Raw genomic sequence first — 23,572 nt, 5'->3', positions numbered from 1 at the left:
CTCCTTACTATCAGCTCATACGATAAAATAAAAAAATAAAATATAAAAAAATTCAACTATTGTCTCATGTTAAGCCCTTGGTTTATCTTAATAAATAGATAACTTTAACGAAAAGTTTTCAGTATTATTTACTCTAACGAAAAATCATATTTTTACACTAAAAAATCAATCATAATACTATTCACTTTACTCTTTATTTTATCATTATCGTTAAAATTCAAAATTTTTAAATTATTTTTATTAATTTACCATAATAAATAAGTTAGAGATACCCATGAGTAATCGATGCGCGTGGGACTGAATAGTACCCATAAGAAATGGACAAATGGGAAATCGCGATCGTCTCTTTTTACGAAAGTGACATCGGCACGTTTATTGGCAAAATGCCAACCCAAATAATTCATATGGCGATGAATGATTTAATATTGAATTAAACAAAAACTTGGCACAACTTGCTTCTTGTTTTTTTTCACTTGGTTCCTTGAACACACGTCTTCCAAGAGTCAAATAATGTTGGAATATGGTTAAAACAATTGGAAATCAAATTTTTATTAAATTAATAGCATGGAATACTTATTAAAATATCAGTACAGCATAACGATCAAAGATTGAGAACACAATGACAACATATTTGACGATTACTAAAAAATGCATAATTTTGGCAAACTTCCAAATAATATTTTGTTGACCATTAGTTGGAGTCGGTTATTCGGTTACACATCTGAGTGTTTGTTGTATATTTATTTCTCGGATTGTGAGGACGGAATACCCCTATATATGATAACGAGTTAGGATGAGGGTTTCATACTTGGGAAAGAGATGTGCCATCTTTAGTTCCTAGTATTGGATTAGACCGATAGTTCGCCTATTATTAAGGGTTTCACATCATTAATTAGATAACTAGTTAAATAGTTTTACAAGTCATCAATACAGTTAGCAAATATGTTAGTATTTGGTTAGAGTTGTTAGGCTTTCTATTATAAAAACGGAGTGTGTAATCATCGTTCTTTCAAGTCAATATACAAATCTCATATTTCTCTCTTTAAATTCTCTATAGGTCATCTTTCTCAGTTAGTCTTTATTCTCCATTTTCTCTTCGATTCTCAAATATTTCAATGTAGTTAAAACATATAAGGCTGTAACTATTGAAGTAAGTTGAAGAAATGAAAGCCAACTTTCAAATTTTTTCCAAATTTAAGGTAGTAGGTGTCAAGAAAAAACTTATCGCTTCCAAACCGCTCAACAGGATGTCAACACCTTATAACTATTCCATCTAATTCCTTAACTTGGTCAAAATTAAAAGTTGGTCTTCGTTTCTTTCTCCAACATAGATGTCTAGTCTAATTCAATCGTAGGCACCAAACGCGACGACAAAGATCATATGCTCGCCATGGTCCTATATGGTTAAAGTAAAGAAAACAGAGCTTGCTCTTCTCTGAATATCCCCCTTCTTTCAAGGCCTACTTGGTATTGCAAAGAACTGAAATACAAGCAACAATTTGGGTTTATTTACAATGAGATGAACATTCTGTTCAAAAGTTACAACATAAACATTTACATGATAGAAACACATTTGTGGCCTGCACCGGGGCGAGTGTGGCTCTTGCCCCGGCACAGACTATGCCGTGTGGTATGACGAGGAGCGATAGATCCCATTAGCATAAGCTGAGGATACATAAACTGAGTTATAAAGTGAACTATGGCTCCGGCTGTAAAACAAGTATACCAATGCTCCTATGGCAAACCATACAGAGATGCCGATCCATGTCGCAGCTTTGCGAGTATGAAACATGTAATTATTTGGATACGAATTTGCTTATTTGCATGTGTGTTACGAGGGGAAGGGAGAGCTCACCCGAGATCAATCAGCAAGTAGGTATTTATGAGAATGCAAGCAGCAGGCAAAAATGGAACAAATGGACAGCTGAAACCTGCAGAGAGAAACAAAAGGTTGTGAAGTCGAAAACTGATTTTCTTAAACTTTCGAGGATGAAGTCCGCTCTAAACACAAGCAGAAAACATAGAGAAGAGAGTTCGAGAGCATCAGCACTTTTGGATGGACCCATCAACACTGACTAATGCCTATCAATCTCAACAATATTTATCGATAGATTTTAATTGTACCTCCGGTGTGTCCAAAGCTGTGCCTTGTATCATCTTGATCAATACAGGTCAGCACAATTAAACAACACAGCAGGAGAACGCCAGACACTCCGCACACTGTGAAGCGAAGAATACTGGCACAATCAACAAGTTGGGAACATTAAACTAAGGGTAAATTACATAGTAGCCCCTCAGGTTTGTGGTCTATTACAACCTCATACAACAACTTTAAAACATTTCACTTTCATACATCCAGTACCATTTTATTTCAAAATAACACCTCCGTTAGATTTTCCATCCATTAGTCTGTTAAATGCTGACGTGGCTGCCACATTTGTGCTGATGTGGCTGCCACGTGACAAAAAAAATAATTTTTTAATTTTTTTAAAAAAAAACCTAAATCTTCTAAATATTAAAATTTAAAAAAATTTAAAAAAAAACTAGAAAAACCCTTCCTTTGTCTCCCTTCCTTCCCCCCACCCTTCTGCAACTCCCAAAATCCTCTATTCTCCCCGCAACCCCCAAACCCATATCCCCCATCTTCATCTTCTTCCCTGCAATCCAGAAATGATAACCCCTCCCCCACCCCACCCCACCCGCGTCCACCACCCCAAAACCAAAAACCCAGAACACCCCCACCCCTCCCTCCCTCCGCACCCACCCTATTTCCTTCTCTACACACCCCCCACCCTTTTTCACTCACTCAAATTCACCAGGGGTTAGCCAAAGATGATGAAACCTTCTCACAGTTGCAGACCCCTCCCGCCACCACCGAAATTCCCATCCAGTCCTCGAACGCCCCAATTCCCATCACCCTTCACTTACCGCAATCCACCGCAACCATCAAAATTCAATCGGCCTACCGGGCCCACCTCATCCGCACCCACTTCAAAACAATCGCAGCCGTCCACTCTGAGGCCGACGAGTTCCAGCGCCTGATCTAACGGCAAGAAACTGTTGATTCCGTCAGGATAAGCGAGCGCGAGAAGCTGAGGATGAACGAGTCCCTGATGCGGCTGCTGCTAAAGCTAGACTCGGACCCCACGGTGAGGGAAGCGAGGAGAAAGGTGAGCCGTCGGATCGTGGACGCAATCGTATCGGAAGACGTGGATGGCTTCTGGGGTGGCAGAGACGATGGGTTTGGGAGGAACTGGGACGACGTCCTTGCGGAGATGAAGGAGGAGGCGTGCAGGGACAAATGAGGGGAAGAGATGGAGAGGTTTTGAGCTCAGTATATGGGGTTTTTTTTTTTTTTTAATTTTTTAATTTTAATATTTAGAAGATTTAGGTTTTTTAAAAAAAAAATTAAAAAATTTTTTTTTTGCCACGTGGCAGCCACATCAGCACAAATGTGGTAGCCACGTCAGCATTTAACAGACTAATGGATGGAAAATCTAACGAATATGTTATTTTGAAATAAAATGGTACTGGAGGTATGAAAGTGAAATGTTTTAAAGTTGTTGTATGAGGTTGTAATAGACTTCAAACCTGATGGACTACTATGTAATTTACCCATAAACTAAAATCCGATGGAATTGTTAGATGTCTGAATCTCTGATCTCCTCTCTTTCCACAAATGATTTACAAAGACAAAACTACATATGTTCCTAACGGAATATACTTAAGGCTTAGACTGCCCAGAAACATGACAAACCTGGAAACGCCTTTAGCTGAAGCAGGGTTGTCTCTGAGATTTTGGGGCCGTGTGAGAAATTTATAAAAACGCCCCTCCTTAAGATCGTCTTAAAAAATGTAGGACAATATATTGACGCTAGAAAACCATTACTTAAATCAAAACAAAGTTTAGCACTTACTGATTGCAAGTTTAAAAATGTCATTAATAATAAGTGAAAAAAGTTACAAACATAACGTTCACTAAATAATCAAAAGCAGTTCAATCTTAAACAACCAAACAAGAAAACAAACTTCAAAAACTCTAACTTTAAAGTTTCACTTGAATATGTAACATTATTATATGATAATATTGAAAAAATACCATCTTTTATGGTGTATTATTGACACTCAAACTATCTTATTGTACTCTAAATTTTTATATTTAGAAAGGAAAAAAATTACACTTAAGATGAGATTTTAAAATGCTAACAAAATCAATTTTTGAATATAGAATCTTATTTCATAACAAAAACAAATTTAAATATATAATATTATTACATATAAATATTAGATGACAAAAATTTTGGGGGCCCTTCAAATTTAGGACCATGTGCAACTACACCTTTCGCATCCCCTCAACGCCCCCTCTAAGTTGAAGCCACAAATGCAAAGATAAAAAACCTTATACAGAGAAAGACTATGGCCCAGGCAGCAATCTTCCGCCTTTTTTGTTCATTTCGGTTTTCTGTGTGATTATGATTAGTCAAAAAGAGGAACATCATATAACAATTGTCTAGGATAGAACCTTAGTCAATTCAAATGGTAACTCTTCATTTTACATGGGATGTGGCCCTAGTGGCTAGTGGAACCGAGACCATCCTAACTCTAAGCAAAAATGACATAGTTTGGATGCTTTTTAAATTAGTTTTCTGTAATTTGAATTTTCTTCAATCAGGTCGTCATAGTTAGGTTTCGTTTACAATCAAGGGTAAATTAAAGAATCCGTCAAATAGACTGAAATATCATGCGCCTCAATTGCATATGGTGCATAGATACAAACTTCTCTGCTGAGTGAATATACCATTGCCCTCCCTTGTTTTATAGTAGATTATTTTTCAAATTTGTACTAGCACTCTCACTCATCTATGGAAAGATATCATAAGGTTATTAATATGTAAGTCAATTTACACATATTGAAACTCATGCAAAATTTAACTTCTCTTCCAATTGTTCCAAAACATATCTTTTCAAGTTAAAAATGTTTTCGGAACTGAAAGAATCTGGGGAAGTCTTCTAGACCTTGCAAGGCTGAGGATGATATCGTTTCCAACAAAAGAACAACTGAATACACAGAATAAGGAAAGTTTGGGCAGCGGATGCCTGTATAATAAGTTAATAACTTAAGTATTTTAGGCATTTCAAGGTTAAGTGCCATACAATGCCACAAAGAAGCCTTGTTTCACAAGTAATGCAAAGCGAAAAGCAAGACTGGTCAATAATCGCGAAAGTGCATAATTTTTTCAATGCATTTAAAATAGTAATTCATATATAACCGCAAAATTGCAGACATGTCTGCAAACCAAAACACACAAAAATAGAAGGCCCTTCCTGGTAGTGGGAATGACCTTTGTATTTTCGCGTGTCCACACTGTAGAAGTTCCCTCTTTATCGTGTACATATTTCTCAGCAATATATTTCAATATAAGCACAATTGCATATGACAATGGCAAGAGAAGACGAGATATATACACTGTGCCAGATTCGGGGTTATGCCACGAGCTACGGCGGCACCACCAACTGTATATTCCAGAATCAGAGCCCAACCTACCAACCAAGCAACACTAAAGAAACCAAATGATGTGAGTCACTAACTGAAGGTGTCATAAACATTAATAAAAAAAAAGATTTTCATGGTTTTGAATATATTCAAGGATCAATCACAATAACATATAACCCCACCCACATCTTAAGAAGCAATTAGCAATATACCTGAGAAGCTTAACCATGCTCTCAAACTTAGCACTGTTCTTTACCCGTGCTATCTGTTGGTCGATAGCTAGGGTAAAGACTATCATTAATACAGTACATTGAAATGATTAAAAAGATTTTACATTACCCTTCTCCAACGCATATGTATGAATAGTGATAGGCACTCCCAGCAGACGGGCAACGACATGCAAGCTCTGCATAACAAAATGCTGAGAGTGCAGCAGCTTTCCCAGCAATGAAGAATGTAATGGTAAGTGCAGGTCCTGCATACTCTCTAGCAACTGTGCCGACAAGAACATATACTCCAGCACCTATGGTTGCTCCAACTCCTGATTGAAAGGAAGTTTTAAAAGAATCATCTCTATGCTCGTAAGAAAACGAAACAAACAATGTACCTAGCAGGACCTCGAATCGATTGTTGCACTCATCACACGGTTAATTTAACACAATGAGGAAGATCATAAGAGCAAAATCTTCCAAGCAATTGCAATAAAACCAAGTGGACCAAACCCATTGTACTTTTGAAAAACAAGAACACAAAAAAGAAAGAAAGGGAAACTATGATGCTAACAAGTAACAACCCCATTAAATAGTGACTTGAGGAACAAATTACTTTCAAAGAGTTAATGGAATAATTAGCAATGGCAATGAGGTCAGTGACAGATAATATCCTAGCCAATTGATGATGCCCCTCCCTCCTCCCCACACGAACTGAATCAACTTGCTTCCTCTGAATTAAACTTCTAAACTCCCAAAAGCACTTGCTCCCACCAGCACTTTCCATATCAGCACACCATCAGCCAAAAACACTTTCCTTTTATGTTCTCTATCATTGAAAGAAGAAGGAAATAAATTGTGGGGTTTTGAACAATTTGGAGATAAGGGAGTTTATGAAGGAGATGACAATCATGGCATTGCCACTGGGTTGTTGGGTGAAAAATCCTGGGGATGGTGGTTGATAGTGATGGATACATTCTTCCAAGTAAAGTAAGAATATTAAATAAACAGAAATCACAGCAGGCTCAGCAGCACAGCAGCAACACACGGTCGTACACTTTCGGTAAAAAATGGACAACGACTGGAAGAGGACAATTGTTTGTATGTTGTGAGTAACCATGTTTGGTTATTCAAGGATAATTAGAAATTCCTACTTAAAATTTTTTGTGTTAAAATTATAGAGTTTTATGCTTATGATTAGAATCGTTTTCTTATTATAAATCACTCTGTAAAGAACAATTTTGAGTAAGAATTTTTATTTATTTTTTAAGTAGCCAAGTATTATTTGAGAATACCTAAAATTCAAATCTTTCACAATCTTACGACCAAGAATTTCAAAAGAAATGTACTTACCCCCCAAATAAACGAGTTACATTAGGAGAATTAATAATAACAGCATCGACCCTACGTCCCTACCTCAGATTTTGTGACAAAACTTTAACTCAATTATTAAGACTTTAAAAAAATCATGTGATCAAATGTCACGCAGGTTAAAATTTCCACGTGGTATTGTTAGAGCATTTTCCCTCTTAAAAAGGGGGAAATAAGAAGACTATGAGCCTAAACTCGGGCGTGGGACGCATTTATTTTTTCCATCAAAGCTTAATAATCGTTGAATTTATTTGTTTATAGGTTGTTCAATTAAAAGAACCAAAGTAGCTTAACACGTACATTGTATGTGATCCTCTCCGGATCCTCTTTGTGAGAATCTCGGAATCCTCCAATTACATCTGTTTATCGTACATCATGCGGTAAAAAATCATTATAAATTTTTTTTATTTAAAATTAAATATAAATAGTACTTGACGAAAACTAACACAATACGGAATCCAGATCCGGATTCGAATCCTCATTGTGAGGATCTTAAAAATCCGTAAATCGTGTCCGTTCATCGTACATCGTGTAGTCAGAAATTATTTTAAATATTTTATTTAAAACTAAACACAAACATTACGCGGTCCGAAATCATTTTAAATAAGTTTTTAAAATATTTTATTTAAAATTAAACACAAACAATCTCTGACAAAACTGACAGCACGATGTATGATAAACGAATACAATTTACGAATTCCCAATTCCTCACCAAAAGGATCCGGAATCCTGTTGGATAAATACCACTCAAATTGTACTGACATTCTCACTCATCTATGGAAAGAAAGAGAGTAGCATTTGTAACAAACAAAAAAGATCCTGTTTCAGTGAATTTTCATATTTGGACATGAAATCCTCCAGCGTCAAGCCTTGAATGATACGAAAAATGTTACACACCAGGATTATGAGTGGTGAGAAAAATACACTAGGAACCACAATATTTGTACATGCACCGGCCCCATCACCCCTCGCACAAAATGCACTATAAAATATCCGTTTTCTCGGTCACTTTAACGCATCACCGGTCGCACCAAATGCGTTAATGTTTGCGGCCTTACAAACTCAAAAATTACTCTCTAATTCAACAAACATATAACGTTACAGAAAAAAAAAAACAACAGCCATGCTTTTCATACATTCTTTTATCACACAGTTTTCCTAGTCATTTTTCCTTCCATCTACTCACATTCAAACCGATAAACACATCCTCCATGTCAATCATCTTGCCTGGGACTCCTACTTCTACTCCTACCTCTTGCATCACCCCCATCCGAAAGCGGGACCCAAATGCTTTGACTTCTCTCACCTCCATTTTCCCAGGTTCGTTGCCTTACACTCCGGTCATTTGTATCCCCTCCGTCAGAAAACTGGCCCCACACGCTCCGAGTCTTTTCCCCTCCGCTAAGTTCCTCGTCACATCCCGCAACTGTCTTCAGCAGCTCCGACTGCAGCAGTGGGCAGTTTTCCTTGAGATACTCAAAACCATCCGATTCCATGACGGCTGCATCAAACAGGTTAATCAGAAAATGTAGAATTGATAAGTAAGCACAAAGACTTAGGAGACTGGCATGTAAAGTGCAATAGGAACGACAGGCACCATTCTCGATTCCCAGGTTTTCAATATCTTCAAGATCCCTGAATTTTGATCATAAGATCATAACTCACCTGTAATCTAAGCTTAACATTTTTATATTTGCATAACTAAATAAAATGACAAAGAAGTTTCCAAAAATAAAATGACAAAGAAATTTTAAAGTGAACGCACCATCGTACTGCAGATATCACAAACAAAGGCATATCATTATTGGTTGTATGTAATACACTCCCACAATATGTATGTCAGACTCACTGTTATACGGCCGGTCCCACTTGCATGTTGTTTGATTGCTCATGCTAAACCTCAATTAGTTTTGGTGAGCTACATAAACTTAACTAGGACCTACAAGTTATACCAGACATGAAACACTTGAAGCTGCTAGAAAATTCAGAAAGCTTGGAACTGAATCAGAATCAGATAACTTCCCTGCTCCTAGCATCCTCAATCTGTCCATTTGCTATGGTAAAAGGGTCTGCGTGAAGTTGGAAGATAAGTACCACCTATGTTACTTATGCACTATTTGATTGGGTCAAGCAGCTGCTTTCGTGTATTTTTTCACAGGGACAGATTGAGGATGGTGATGCCAATTGAAACATATCCTTTTTTTTACAGGAAAAAAGAAAATTTATCACAAAGAGAGAAAAGTACAGAAAAATAGACAAGATGTCCCCAAGAACAAGGAAACTAGAGAACTGTAAAAGGGACAGAGGTCTTCTCCTCTGATCCATGTTGCAAGTGTTAACCCTCCCATTAGCAATAACCAACCCATGCTAACAACCAAACCTTTGGAGCTACTTTCGTCCTCCAAATTTCATTTAAGGGGATAAACGGAGAAAGAGAAGGGTTGTCTGTCAAATGTCTCAAGCAAAATTTACAAGAAAAGACCCCTGATGGCTACCTCCCCCTATCCATCCTTCATGAAACCAGCACAACTCTCTCTAACCAAGACAGAAAGGACATGAGCTCCTCAACTTCCAATTCATTCATAGTTCTACAAAACCCAAAATCCAAACTCAAAAGAAACCGAGAAGGAATAACATACGCCCTAGCTATGGAAAATTGAGATACTGTGATAGACTGTATAGTCTAGGAAAAGAAAGGCATAAGGCAATTCCAGCACCTACCCCTCTTCCCAAAACCTGACCCTTTCGCCATTACCCACCACAGATTGGCAGCAAGAAGAAAACAAGTTAACCCCTAGAGAAACGTTTTTCTATGGGCTCATACTGGATCCTTTATTTTTTATTTTTGAGAAGAAATGAAAGAATTTTATATAAAAGAGAGAATTTACATAAGTGGATAAGAGTGACTATACTGGAATCCCAGCCACTGCACTCCCTGTTTGTTTCTAATAACAGTATACAGTATACCAAAAGGACACACACACACACGACTTGCATTAAGGAAGAACCATGAAAACAGAAAATTAAACAGGGAGGACATACCAACTAGGTTTTCAGCAGCAAACTTTAGGCAAACAGACTTTAGATCCATAGCACGATAACGGTCAGCCAGGGCCAGAATAATGGCAACAGAATTAACAGACATAATCTTGCAGAGAACAGATTCACACATCAGTCTGAGTCGAGGTAACCCATATTTGTCTGATGCAGCTAGCAACTTGGCAGCTAATCGATCAGATAGAGATGACATGCACAGTGAACTTGCATCTTGCAACTCTTCATCTTCAATAAGGTTATCTGTGTATATGAAGTGTAACAACGCCTGTTCAGAAAGCACAAAAACTACTTAGGATAATGTGGTACATTATATTATTTCTAACTGACATACTACAACAAATACAACTCGCTCTTACAAAAGTATAATTGGACAAGGAAAAGAAATAATTGAGAAGCATTACCTTAAAGACCTTGGGATCCGTATCTGTAACAACTACATCATGATTCTCTTCTTCCATTCCATCGAAAAATTCTTTTTCAAATAAAGGAGATCTAGCTGCCAGTACTAACTTGTGGGCGTGAAACCTTTCCCCACATACATTGAAAGTAACATCTGAACCTTCCTCATTCTCCAAAAGCATACCAAAATGATCTCCAATATCAGAATCGGGGACATGTATGGAGTGCAATCTCGAACTATCTATTGCAGAAACCACAACACCGACAGTGCAATTAATTTTCAAGCAATCATCCTTGAGGAAACTAGATGATTCGAGCAGTGTCCGTCTGAAAAATCGTTTGTAGCCCCTAATATCCAATTGCAAATAAGTTTATTTTAAAATGCATAACATAACGGAGTTCAAATAGCATTATCAACTCTGTTAGTAGGCAAATCCTATCCATTTCTAAGACAAAGACACAATTCATTACAAATGTCAATCCTCCCATGCCCACCAGTACCAAAGTAGCTATTCAAAACCCTATTCCCATTCTAACAAACCGCCAGTCTTATCAAAAAACCGCGAAAAATCATTCAATCACAACATGCATAAACTCATTTTCAATTAAGTAAAGCATCGAATTAGCAAAAGAACTGACGAAAAAAAACCATTCATTAACAACATACGTAAACTCATTTCCAATTGAGTAAAGCATAGAATTAGCAAAAAATTGTGAAAACCCATTCATTTACAACATACATAAACTCTTTCTAATCAAGTAAAGCATCGAACTAGCGAGAATTATCAAAGATTGAAATGAACCCAGAACAACAAACTAGCAAAGTGAAATTACCCACCACATGCTGCCCCTATACTTGAGGGTGTAAGGCCCACTTTCGAGCGAGCGATCGAAGTGGCTATGGACCTTGTGCTTGCCATTAGGACCCTGATCAACGAGTGTCAATTCGAAGAGAGCTCGGACGTCGGTGCCCTCGGAGGCGAGGGCTATGAAGACGGAGACGTAAGCGGAGTTATCCTCAGGGTTTTTACCATCAGGGTAAAAATAGATGGCCCATTGAAACCCCCCGACGGTGAAATTCTCACTGGCAATGTGCTTTCCGACCCCAATTCCTTTGGCCAAGGAATACCCTTTGATGACGAAGTTGTGGGACCCGTTAACGGTTTCCGTCACGAAGCGCGAGCTCGACGGCGACGCCAGAGACCGGCTGCTCTTCTGCCTGCCGGATATCATCTGTTTCCGAATTGGGGATTGCAGATTCCCAATTTTACAATTTCAGAATTCAAGCAGTAACAAAAGCAGGTCAAAAGCTTTGGACTGGAGAAATCGATTGATTTTTTCTGAGATTTCTTGCGATTTCTGAGATTTTTGTTCTATTGGTGTGTGGTTTTGGCTGTATTGATGGATTTTCCCTGGGAAATTGGGATTGTGTTTTGGCTTGGGGAAGAAGCAGATTTGGTATGCTTCTCAAAGTTTTTTTTCTTTTTCTTTTTTCTTTTTAATTACTTTTCTTTCCTTCTTTTTTAATAAGGTGTAAACTTCTTTTTCTAATCACCACCCACACCAACACCTTATTGAGATTTGGACTTATTTGTAGTAACCCTATTAAGTACATCAATATTTTTACATTAAAGAGAGGTAGAGTTCGGTTAAGTTACACAATAAGTAGTCTAATTTGGTATCGAATTCGTCATTCATGAGATTCGAACCTAAGACCTCTCACTTCCAAATGAAGATGAATACCACTAAACCATAGAGTAAATTGTCGGTTTACCCCCTGAACTTTCACCTCACTTTCGATTTCCCCCCTGAACTTTTCCATTGGAAAATTAAGGACTCAAACTAATTTTTTTTAGCCAATTTGCCCCCTACCGTTAGTTTTTCATATATTCCATCCATATTTCCGTTAAGTGAGATCATGTGCACAACATGTGAAGGTAGTTAAGTTATTTAACTCTTAAAAATGATTAAAAAACTGAAAATAATAAAAAAAGCAACACTTTCCCTCTATTTTTTCCCGCTAATTCCTATCCTCGATTTTATTTTTCCCTCTCATTCCTATGCATGAGAAATGATATATGGTGTTATTGTCTACCATTTTTATTTTGTCTAACAAATTAATAATTTGACAAATGCTAATGGTGCTATTGTCTCCAAAGCAGTGCATTAATATAAGAAACCCTAGTCTTTTTTATGGACATGTTTCTTATATTAATGCACTGCTTTGGAGACAATAACACCATGAGCATTTGTTAAATTATTAATTTGTTAGAGAAAATAAAAATGGTAGTACATGCTTCAAAAAAAAGATTAACTTAGCTACTTATGAAGACAATAACACAATATGTTATTTCTCATGCATAGGAATAAGAGGGAAAATTAAAATTGAGGATAGGAATTAGCGGGAAAAAATATAGGGAAAATTATTATTATTATTTATTTTCAGTTTTTAATCATTTTTAAATTGAAATGACTTAACTATCCTTACATGTTATGCACATGGTCTCACTTAACGGAAATATGGATGGAATATATGAAAAACTAACGGTAGGGGGCAAATTGGCTAAAAAAATTAGTTTGAGTCCTTAATTTTCCAATAGAAAAGTTCAGGGGGGAAATCGAAAGTGAGATGAAAGTTCAGGGGGTAAACCGACAGTTTACTCTATAATTTAATAAAAGGAAAACTAATTAAAATTGCTTCAAATATTTACATTTTAATCAAAAACCATTTACTAACTTTATTTAATGATAAGAACAAAAAATAAAAAATAAAAAATAAACATAAAAAAATCCAAGTCGCGCGTCCCTCACCCCCAACCAAAAACCCCCCAAAACTCCCATCAGACAGCTTCACCATCCCCCCCCCCCACCTCATAAAACCCTAGACAGATCAAGAAGAGATATTGACCCAACCCTAACCCCAGTTATTGTCACCCCAAGTGCTGCAACAACAATTGCTAGCGGATCAAATTTCAAAGCACCAACAGCTCAACCGCAACTGTCGCCAAGTGCAGCAGCATCAAGAGTTAGGTATAGGGAGTGTTTGAAAAACCACGCCGCCAACAACGATGGCCACGTGCTCGATGGATGCGGTGAGTTCATGCCGGGCGGAGATGAGGACACTCCGAGATCCCTAAAATGCACAGCTTGCGAGTGTCATAGAAATTTTCACATAAAAGAAATCGATGGCGACCATGTATCAAATAATTAATAAACCAACAACACAACAGCCGCAAAGACTTGGCGATAAAATGATAAAAATATGTGTATATTTTTATAAAAAAACTAATAAAAATGATTTTTAAATATTTGTATTTTAATAAGTATCGAAGAAAATTAGTAGAAGAAAAAGTGTTTGGAAGGTGAGAATGTGCCAAGAATATTCAAGAAGAGGAGAGAGAAGAATGTAGTATCACTAAGTTTTATAAACAGTGTAGTACTGTTAAGTTTCATAAACAGTGTAGTAAGTTTCATAAAAAGTGTCGTAAGTTTTCATAAACAGTGTAAAAAGTTTCATACACAGTTTGTGTGAGGATTTGCATGGGTCCATGCGTCAGATTTAAAAAAAAAAAATTTAATATTAAAATTATGTCATTTTCATTAAAATTTAAGTTCTTTTGTTCTTTTTATTAAAATTTAAGGGGTTTTCATCTTTTTAATTAAATAAAGTTATAGCATGATTTTTTATTAAAATAAACTTAGTCCAACTCCTTTTCATTAAAGTTCCCATTTAATAAAACTGTTATCTCAACGTGTAAGTATTGTAATCAATTTCATAATGTGAGAACAAGAAATTAAATTTGGTAATTAATGTAACTTCGTCTGACACACCCCGTCCCGAAGGAGGGCATGCTGGCCGTCACATGAGAGTGACGTAACCATTCACACAGTTCGGAAGCTTTTAAAATACAATTATTAAAATGGAAACCCTCGAGGGTGAGTCCTACTTTTGTGAATTCTGTCAGAATACCGTTGGATTCCTCGTGGCCACCAAAACTCTGTTATCAAGAACCTGGAGGGGCGAAAAAAACAAAATTGAGTGGGTCAGTAAAACCAAGCTTTTCAAAAACATTTCGCCAAAAATAATTCTAACCCCTCACTGTAAAACCTGTATACTTTTCCCAGAAAATAGTATAATAACATAATACTTTTCATAAATCTCGAATCATCAATTTTTCTTTAAAACCCGAAAGTATGCCATGATTTAATTTCGAAAACAAAATAAATGATGCATCAATGTAACAGGTGAAAAGTTGAATTAACCGGAGACCCTGCAGTTGGTCCTGTACGGTTAATTCCATAGCTCAACATCCAATCCAACCGGAGTCACCTCGATGACCTGTACGGCACTACATTGCAGATAAGTCGGAACTACCTGAAGTAGTCTGTACGACATGGATGGTGTAATAATACGCTCTAGTGCTTATCTCATCAATCATCTGTGCACATAATCTAAGGTCACCCACTAGTCGGAATCACATCTAGTAATCTATACGACTAGCATGTCGGAACCCTCACTTGGTCTGTACGACATCCACCTACTTGGATCCAAGACGAGCGTGCGGTGTGGTGAATAATATAAGCACTAACACCATGATTGCAGGTTATGAGCTATCCACAATATACACATCAACAATGCACACGAATAATATAAAACTCACCTGATACTTACCTGTGCGTCCACAGCACCAATTCACATATATATATGCATCATACATCAATTCATGCTTTTCATATACTTCTATGCATGGCATTTCAAATCATACTTTTCCTTTAAATTCAATTTCTGGGAAAACTCAATAGTATATAGGTAATACGAAAACAAAACTGCCCACTCACCTGGAGTTCGCCCTACAACTCCCTAGCACAACACATCAAGGCGTCATGACGATCGCCGCCTAGAACAATAATCAAATCCAACCTCAGAAATCATATCGATAGAATATAACTTATATAAAACACATCACTACGCAGTTCGATCCGAAAGATCTGCAACTCAGATTTTAAATCCATAACTTCCAAAGGTCCACAATATATCTCTAGGACAACATCCTGAAATTTCATTACCATCCAACGGTCGGATCTCCGTCAATTTTCAAAACTAAGTGACGGTTAACATTTTATTTTATGAACTTACAACTCCAATTCCGGAAGATCCGTAACTCGGATTCCCAATCCGTAAGTTCCAATAATCCTCAAATATTACGTATTACAACGTATCAGAGTTTGGTGACGATCCAACGGTCGGATCGTCAATTCACATTTTCACCTAAATGCGAAAACTATAAAACGTTATTTAAAGCACCTAACCAATAATCGTAATAACTTTCTCATACGGTGCTCAATTTGGGTATATGAATATACCACAGTGATCTACTCGACGTCACAAACGTCGACATATTTTTAGATTATTTTTTTGATGTGCCACGCGCCCCCACGCGCCGCACGTGGCACGGGCCTACGCGCCCCCCACGCGCCCTTCTTCTTCCTTGGGTCGCCGGACTGGTTTTTCCGGCGACCGTTTTCCGGCCAATTTTAAAACCTCTTGTTCTCCTTCGTTTTTCACCCATTTTCTTCGTATTTTATATCAAATTGAAGCCCCAAACATGTAGAATCACGATAGACTAGTTTAAGGCTCTAAAAATCAAGAAATCTCACCGGAAAATTTCCAAGAAATTCGGCCAAAATGGAACCACGTGATCCCGACGTCCAAATCCTTCAAACGAAGTACTCCGAGCCTCCTTAGGACTTCACTAAGCTCACTACAAGCTTAGAATTCCCTGAAACACGACATTTTACGTGTGCATGAACAGTAACTCAAAAATGGAGGTTCGGGTTTCCCGTGATTTCGAGGGTTTCACTTCCTAAAACTAGTACCAATGAACTCAGAACGTCGAAAGGATGAAGATGCATACCTTGGTTGCCTCGATCTGTCGAGTTTTTGGAGGGTTTGGGTGTGTGCCGTACACATTGGGTGTGGGTGTGTGTGAGGTCGAGGGAGAGAGACAGAGAGTGCTACGAGAGGGAGAGAAGACAGGGAGTGCGTGTGTGTGTGATTGTGTGGCCCAACACAATCCTCACCATCCATCCAAATCCCTAACCACAAAAATTCAAATTCCAAAAGTTTAATCCCAAAACTTACAAAATTAATTCAAATAATGTCACACACACACGTACCTTAATGCCCGCCAAGGGTAATTACGTCAATTCACGTCCCAGATATAAAAATCCCGGGACGGGCTGTGACAATCTCCCCTCCTTATAGAATTTCGTCCCCGAAATTCCCAGAACCAAATAACGCACTTAATGCCCATAAAATAACCTTGGGTATATCTCTCTCATCCGATCTTCCGTCTCCCAGGTAGCTTCCTCAACAGAATGGTTCTTCCACAACACCTTCACCAAACTAACCGTTTTGTTCCTTAGAACCTTATCTTTCCAATCCAAAATCGTGATTGGTTCCTCATCATAAGTCAAGTCCGGATTAATCTCTAGCGGTTGAGGAGGGATCACATAAGAAGGATCAGAAATATAATGTCGAAGCATAGAGACGTGAAACACATTATGGACCTTAGATAACTCCAGAGGCAGCTCCAACCGATAGGCAACTTCACCAACTCTTCCGATGATCACATAAGGTCCAATGTATCTCGAACTTAGCGTTCCTCTTTTCCCAAATCGTACCACACCTCTCCAAGGTGACAATTTCAAAAACACCCAATCACCCACATTATATACTCAATCAGTAGTATGCCGATCCGCTAAACTCTTCTGTCGATCCTGGGCTGCTTTCAGGTTTGACTTAATTACCTGAACATTTTGAGTTGTCTCATCTACAATCTCTGGGCCTTCTAATACCCTTTCACCAACCTCAGACCAACATAATAGCGTTCGACACGCCCTACCATAAAATGCCTCAAATGGTGACATACCAATGCTCGAGTGAAAACTGTTATTATAAGCAAACTCCATCAAGTTCAGACGATCATGCCAGGAATCACTAAATTGTAATACTGAAGATCTCAACATATCTTCCAACGTCTGAATGGTCCTCTCTGATTACCCATCAGTTTGAGGATGATAAGCTATGCTATACAGTAATTGTGTACCCAGAGCTTCCTGAAAAGCCACCCAGAATTTAAAAGTAAATCTCGAGTCTCGATCAGAGATAATATTTACTGGAACTCCATGATACCTCACAATCTTTGTGATGAACAACTTAGCCAATTTATTCAAATGATACTTTTCTCCCACTGAAATGGAGTGTGCTGGCTTGGTAAGCCAATCTACAACCACCCAAACGCTATCAAATCCATTCTGTGTACGTGGAAGCTTATACACAGAATCCATAGTGATATTTTCCCATTTCCACTGAGGAACGGGAAGTGGCCGCATCCGACCAAAAGGTTTCTTTCTTTCTGCCTTCACTTGCTGGCAAATAATACATCTACTCACATACTCAGCAATTTCTCTTTTCATACCAGGCCAATAATAAAATGGTCGAATGGTATGATACATTTTAGTTCCTCCCGGGTGCATCGCATAAGTTGAACAATGCGCTTCATCCAAAATTTCCTTCCTCACTTTTCTAGACGTCAAGTAGACAATCAACTAAAATCAGCCTAACTTGAAAATTAGCCAATAAAACTTCTTCTTAACTTTTACCTTAAGCTTCATCCCAGTAGGTCTCAAATCCGCAAGAAGGAAAACATAACAAGTATACAAAGCATCAATTCTTACTGAAGCTTTCCTACCAAGTGCTTTGGTCGCAAAAATTTCAAGATCACCCTGGTCGTGCAATCATAATCACTAAGCAACCCAATCCATCTTCGTTGCCTAAGATTAGATTCATCTGAGTAAACAGATATTGGAGACTCTCATGATTCGTAGAAATCTTAACACTTTTCTTCATAAAGATAATGTCTCCCAATCTTCCCAGCAAAGATGATAGTTGTTAATTCCAAATCACGAGTAGAGTAATTTATCTCATGAGGTTTCCATTTGTCGCGGAGCATAGACAATTACCTTAACACTTCCACTTTAACACATCCAACACCACTCAAAGAAGCATCATTAAAACCTTCAACAAACCATCTATAACACCCTGCTAAGCCAAGAAAATTCCAAACTTCAGCCACGGTTCGCGGTTGTTCCAAATTCTCAATCGCTGCTACCTTTTAAAATTTCGCTTGAATACCTTAAGCATATATAACGCATTTTATAATTGTTGTTGATTCATACAACATTGACATTTGCTAAACTTAGCATACAATCAACGTTCCTTCAATCTTTGTAACATCAACTTAAATATCTAACATGCTCTGCTCTCGGCTTAGAGTATCCCAGAGTATCGTCAATGAAAACAATAACGAACCTGTCAAGATATTCTTGGAAAACTTCATCCATCAATTTATAAAACAGCAGGAGAATCCGTCAATTCGAATAGCATCACGAAAACTCATAATGACCGTAACGAGTCCTGAACACAATCGTAGAAATGTTATCATTAACTCTTCAATCGGTAACAACCAGACCTTAAGTCAATCTTAGGAAATACGCAGACCTCTAAGTTGATCAATAAATCATCAATACGCAACAATGGATAACGGTTCTTGATCATTACCCGATTCAATTACTTATAATTAAAACATAGCCTTAATGTCCATTTTCTTCCTCACTAATAAACTGGTGCTCCCCCCAACGTGATGTACTTTAAATGATACCTTTGTCAACCAATTCCTGTAACCGAATTTTCAATTCCCTTAACTCATCATGAACCAATCTTTAACATAAAATTTGTGCCTGGAGACAAATTAATAATGAACTCCATATCTCCGCCTAACGGCAATCCAGGTAATTCCTCAGGGAAAACATCAAGAAAATGTCTAACCGCCTTACATCTCTCATACCATTAGAAGCAACATCATTTAGCACCCTATGAGTTAAGTATCCTTGGCAGCTTTTTGATAACAATCTCTTTGCTTTCACAGCATAAATAACGGCCTAACTCAATCCACTTTGCATACCCATAAAAGTAACCTCTGATAATCCATATTGGCAAGATTATAACCTAACCAATCTGTGCTTAAAATCACATCGAAATCCACAATGTCTAATACGATAAGATTCACTGGCATAACTACTTCTTCCACCATCACTGGACACCCTGAAGGTGTAATATTATCATCTTGTTCTTCATTAGAAATACATAAATACGCCTCGATCGTGCTCCAACATTACTCTCTTTGGCAACATCGTCCATAATAAGAAATATATCAGCCGGAGTCAGCTAGAATGACCTGTACGGCTTACTCCTCAATTTTCCAAATAATATGTTCGCCGGATCCACCTCTTGTGGCCTGTACGGCTGGACTTATAACTCATCAAATATCCCTGTACTCACGGCCCATCTGACCAAACTATTAAGTCCATAAACCTGCTGGATCGATATTGTGGGGTCAGGGAAGACTGCTGGGTAATAACTGATTCTAGGGACTATTCATAACTCTATGTCCCATCCGTCCACATGAACACATTCACTGATCCCCACATTTTCCAAAGTGTCTAATATTGTATCTATGGCACAAAGGTACATTTTCCTTACTCGAGTCACCTTGTCTTTAAGATCTGGGATCACCAGTAAATCTATCACTTCGCCTCTGACCAGTGGCATTAAACCTAAGCTGGAAGAATTAGTTCTAACTTCACTTCTTTTGAAGCTCTGAGTCTTTCGATGTCCTTGATATGATGATTCTTATTATCCAGCCTAAAACAACATAACACTTCAACCAACTTAGCAACAATATCCAAATGGAAACGAGGCAAGTCTAAAAACTTTCTATAATACTCATTTGTCGTCATCTTCCTTGTTTCACCTTTGCAAACTCTTGCTTACTACCATCATAATATACCGGAGGAATAAATCTTTTCTTTAACAATTCCTTAAATAATTCTCAATCAGCTATTTCCTCCGGTGACAACGAATAATACTCCTGTTTCCACCAGAATACAAATTCATAACCCATAACCAGGTAGTCGTCTCGACCCACCTGTCAGAAGGAAGATTCTTTTGACTTGCATAACCCAAAACGTCTTTTCCAAGTGAGTAAGCCAACACTCTGCTCCCTCAGGTTCATCATTTCCATAAAGTGATTCAAATTCAACTTATAACCAGTCTCAAAGGGTTTCTTAGATAATAGACTGGATTATAATAGCAATAGTTTCCCCCCTTAAGCTACTATATCCGGGAAACTAAACTCATCCCAACTACGTGGCTCGCTACGAGGCGGTAAAGTTCTAACAGAAGACACTAGGAAATTCTAAAGATGTCCAAGATTGAAACCTAGGCTCTGATACCAACTGACACACCCCGTCCCGAAGGAGGGCATGCTGGCCGTCACATGAGAGTGACGTAACCATTCACACAGTTCGGAAGCTTTTAAAATACAATTATTAAAATGGAAACCCTCGAGGGTGAGTCCTACTTTTGTGAATTCTGTCAGAATACCGTTGGATTCCTCGTGGCCACCAAAACTCTGTTATCAAGAACCTGGAGGGGCGAAAAAAACAAAATTGAGTGGGTCAGTAAAACCAAGCTTTTCAAAAACATTTCGCCAAAAATAATTCTAACCCCTCACTGTAAAACCTGTATACTTTTCCCAGAAAATAGTATAATAACATAATACTTTTCATAAATCTCGAATCATCAATTTTTCTTTAAAACCCGAAAGTATGCCATGATTTAATTTCGAAAACAAAATAAATGATGCATCAATGTAACAGGTGAAAAGTTGAATTAACCGGAGACCCTGCAGTTGGTCCTGTACGGTTAATTCCATAGCTCAACATCCAATCCAACCGGAGTCACCTCGATGACCTGTACGGCACTACATTGCAGATAAGTCGGAACTACCTGAAGTAGTCTGTACGACATGGATGGTGTAATAATACGCTCTAGTGCTTATCTCATCAATCATCTGTGCACATAATCTAAGGTCACCCACTAGTCGGAATCACATCTAGTAATCTATACGACTAGCATGTCGGAACCCTCACTTGGTCTGTACGACATCCACCTACTTGGATCCAAGACGAGCGTGCGGTGTGGTGAATAATATAAGCACTAACACCATGATTGCAGGTTATGAGCTATCCACAATATACACATCAACAATGCACACGAATAATATAAAACTCACCTGATACTTACCTGTGCGTCCACAGCACCAATTCACATATATATATGCATCATACATCAATTCATGCTTTTCATATACTTCTATGCATGGCATTTCAAATCATACTTTTCCTTTAAATTCAATTTCTGGGAAAACTCAATAGTATATAGGTAATACGAAAACAAAACTGCCCACTCACCTGGAGTTCGCCCTACAACTCCCTAGCACAACACATCAAGGCGTCATGACGATCGCCGCCTAGAACAATAATCAAATCCAACCTCAGAAATCATATCGATAGAATATAACTTATATAAAACACATCACTACGCAGTTCGATCCGAAAGATCTGCAACTCAGATTTTAAATCCATAACTTCCAAAGGTCCACAATATATCTCTAGGACAACATCCTGAAATTTCATTACCATCCAACGGTCGGATCTCCGTCAATTTTCAAAACTAAGTGACGGTTAACATTTTATTTTATGAACTTACAACTCCAATTCCGGAAGATCCGTAACTCGGATTCCCAATCCGTAAGTTCCAATAATCCTCAAATATTACGTATTACAACGTATCAGAGTTTGGTGACGATCCAACGGTCGGATCGTCAATTCACATTTTCACCTAAATGCGAAAACTATAAAACGTTATTTAAAGCACCTAACCAATAATCGTAATAACTTTCTCATACGGTGCTCAATTTGGGTATATGAATATACCACAGTGATCTACTCGACGTCACAAACGTCGACATATTTTTAGATTATTTTTTTGATGTGCCACGCGCCCCCACGCGCCGCACGTGGCACGGGCCTACGCGCCCCCCACGCGCCCTTCTTCTTCCTTGGGTCGCCGGACTGGTTTTTCCGGCGACCGTTTTCCGGCCAATTTTAAAACCTCTTGTTCTCCTTCGTTTTTCACCCATTTTCTTCGTATTTTATATCAAATTGAAGCCCCAAACATGTAGAATCACGATAGACTAGTTTAAGGCTCTAAAAATCAAGAAATCTCACCGGAAAATTTCCAAGAAATTCGGCCAAAATGGAACCACGTGATCCCGACGTCCAAATCCTTCAAACGAAGTACTCCGAGCCTCCTTAGGACTTCACTAAGCTCACTACAAGCTTAGAATTCCCTGAAACACGACATTTTACGTGTGCATGAACAGTAACTCAAAAATGGAGGTTCGGGTTTCCCGTGATTTCGAGGGTTTCACTTCCTAAAACTAGTACCAATGAACTCAGAACGTCGAAAGGATGAAGATGCATACCTTGGTTGCCTCGATCCGTCGAGTTTTTGGAGGGTTTGGGTGTGTGCCGTACACATTGGGTGTGGGTGTGTGTGAGGTCGAGGGAGAGAGACAGAGAGTGCTACGAGAGGGAGAGAAGACAGGGAGTGCGTGTGTGTGTGATTGTGTGGCCCAACACAATCCTCACCATCCATCCAAATCCCTAACCACAAAAATTCAAATTCCAAAAGTTTAATCCCAAAACTTACAAAATTAATTCAAATAATGTCACACACACACGTACCTTAATGCCCGCCAAGGGTAATTACGTCAATTCACGTCCCAGATATAAAAATCCCGGGACGGGCTGTGACATCGTCTGCCTCTGCAATTGTATGGTATCATTAACTTTTAAATCTAATACAATTAAATAGCCTAATTGACATAAAATCAATGGAAACCGTTAATTATTTGTTTTTTTTTTTTTGCCCTTAGTTATGTGGTCTCAAGATGTACAGATTTTTCAATGTGATGGAATAGAACCTGGTATACCAAAGTGTAATAATACAATTGGTTGGAAAACTTAAAAAAAAAATTCAACTGATTAATTATGACACTTGGTGTTTCAAAGT

The 23,572-nt window shown here is 38.1% G+C and overlaps 1 protein-coding gene, 1 long non-coding RNA gene and 1 pseudogene across 2 annotated transcripts; 1 reads left to right on the top strand and 2 right to left on the bottom strand.

The window, feature by feature from the left end:
* The first annotated feature begins 2,670 nt into the window (after positions 1–2,670).
* On the top strand, positions 2,671–4,682 carry LOC126600339 (BAG family molecular chaperone regulator 5, mitochondrial-like; annotated as a pseudogene).
* A 3,214-nt stretch (positions 4,683–7,896) lies between these two features.
* On the bottom strand, positions 7,897–12,035 carry LOC126600091 (BTB/POZ and MATH domain-containing protein 4-like). Its single transcript, XM_050266621.1, has 4 exons — positions 11,369–12,035; positions 10,533–10,878; positions 10,117–10,396; positions 7,897–8,575 (listed from the first exon to the last, which is right to left on the bottom strand). Exons 1-4 carry the CDS (start codon positions 11,761–11,763, stop codon positions 8,289–8,291), a joined length of 1,308 nt encoding a protein of 435 aa, XP_050122578.1. The 5' UTR covers positions 11,764–12,035; the 3' UTR covers positions 7,897–8,288.
* An 8,757-nt stretch (positions 12,036–20,792) lies between these two features.
* LOC126600090 (uncharacterized) lies at positions 20,793–23,316 on the bottom strand. The gene is made up of 5 exons (XR_007615345.1): positions 23,245–23,316; positions 22,983–23,163; positions 22,726–22,847; positions 21,907–21,965; positions 20,793–21,079 (listed from the first exon to the last, which is right to left on the bottom strand). It is a non-coding gene; the product is annotated as an uncharacterized LOC126600090 (long non-coding RNA).
* Positions 23,317–23,572: the final 256 nt, after the last annotated feature.

Source organism: Malus sylvestris, chromosome 14 (assembly GCF_916048215.2).
Source record: "Malus sylvestris chromosome 14, drMalSylv7.2, whole genome shotgun sequence".
In the NCBI taxonomy this organism is placed as follows: Eukaryota; Viridiplantae; Streptophyta; class Magnoliopsida; order Rosales; family Rosaceae; genus Malus; species Malus sylvestris.
The sequence above is the reverse complement of the archived record's forward strand: the minus strand, read 5'-3'. Positions and strand labels throughout refer to the sequence as shown.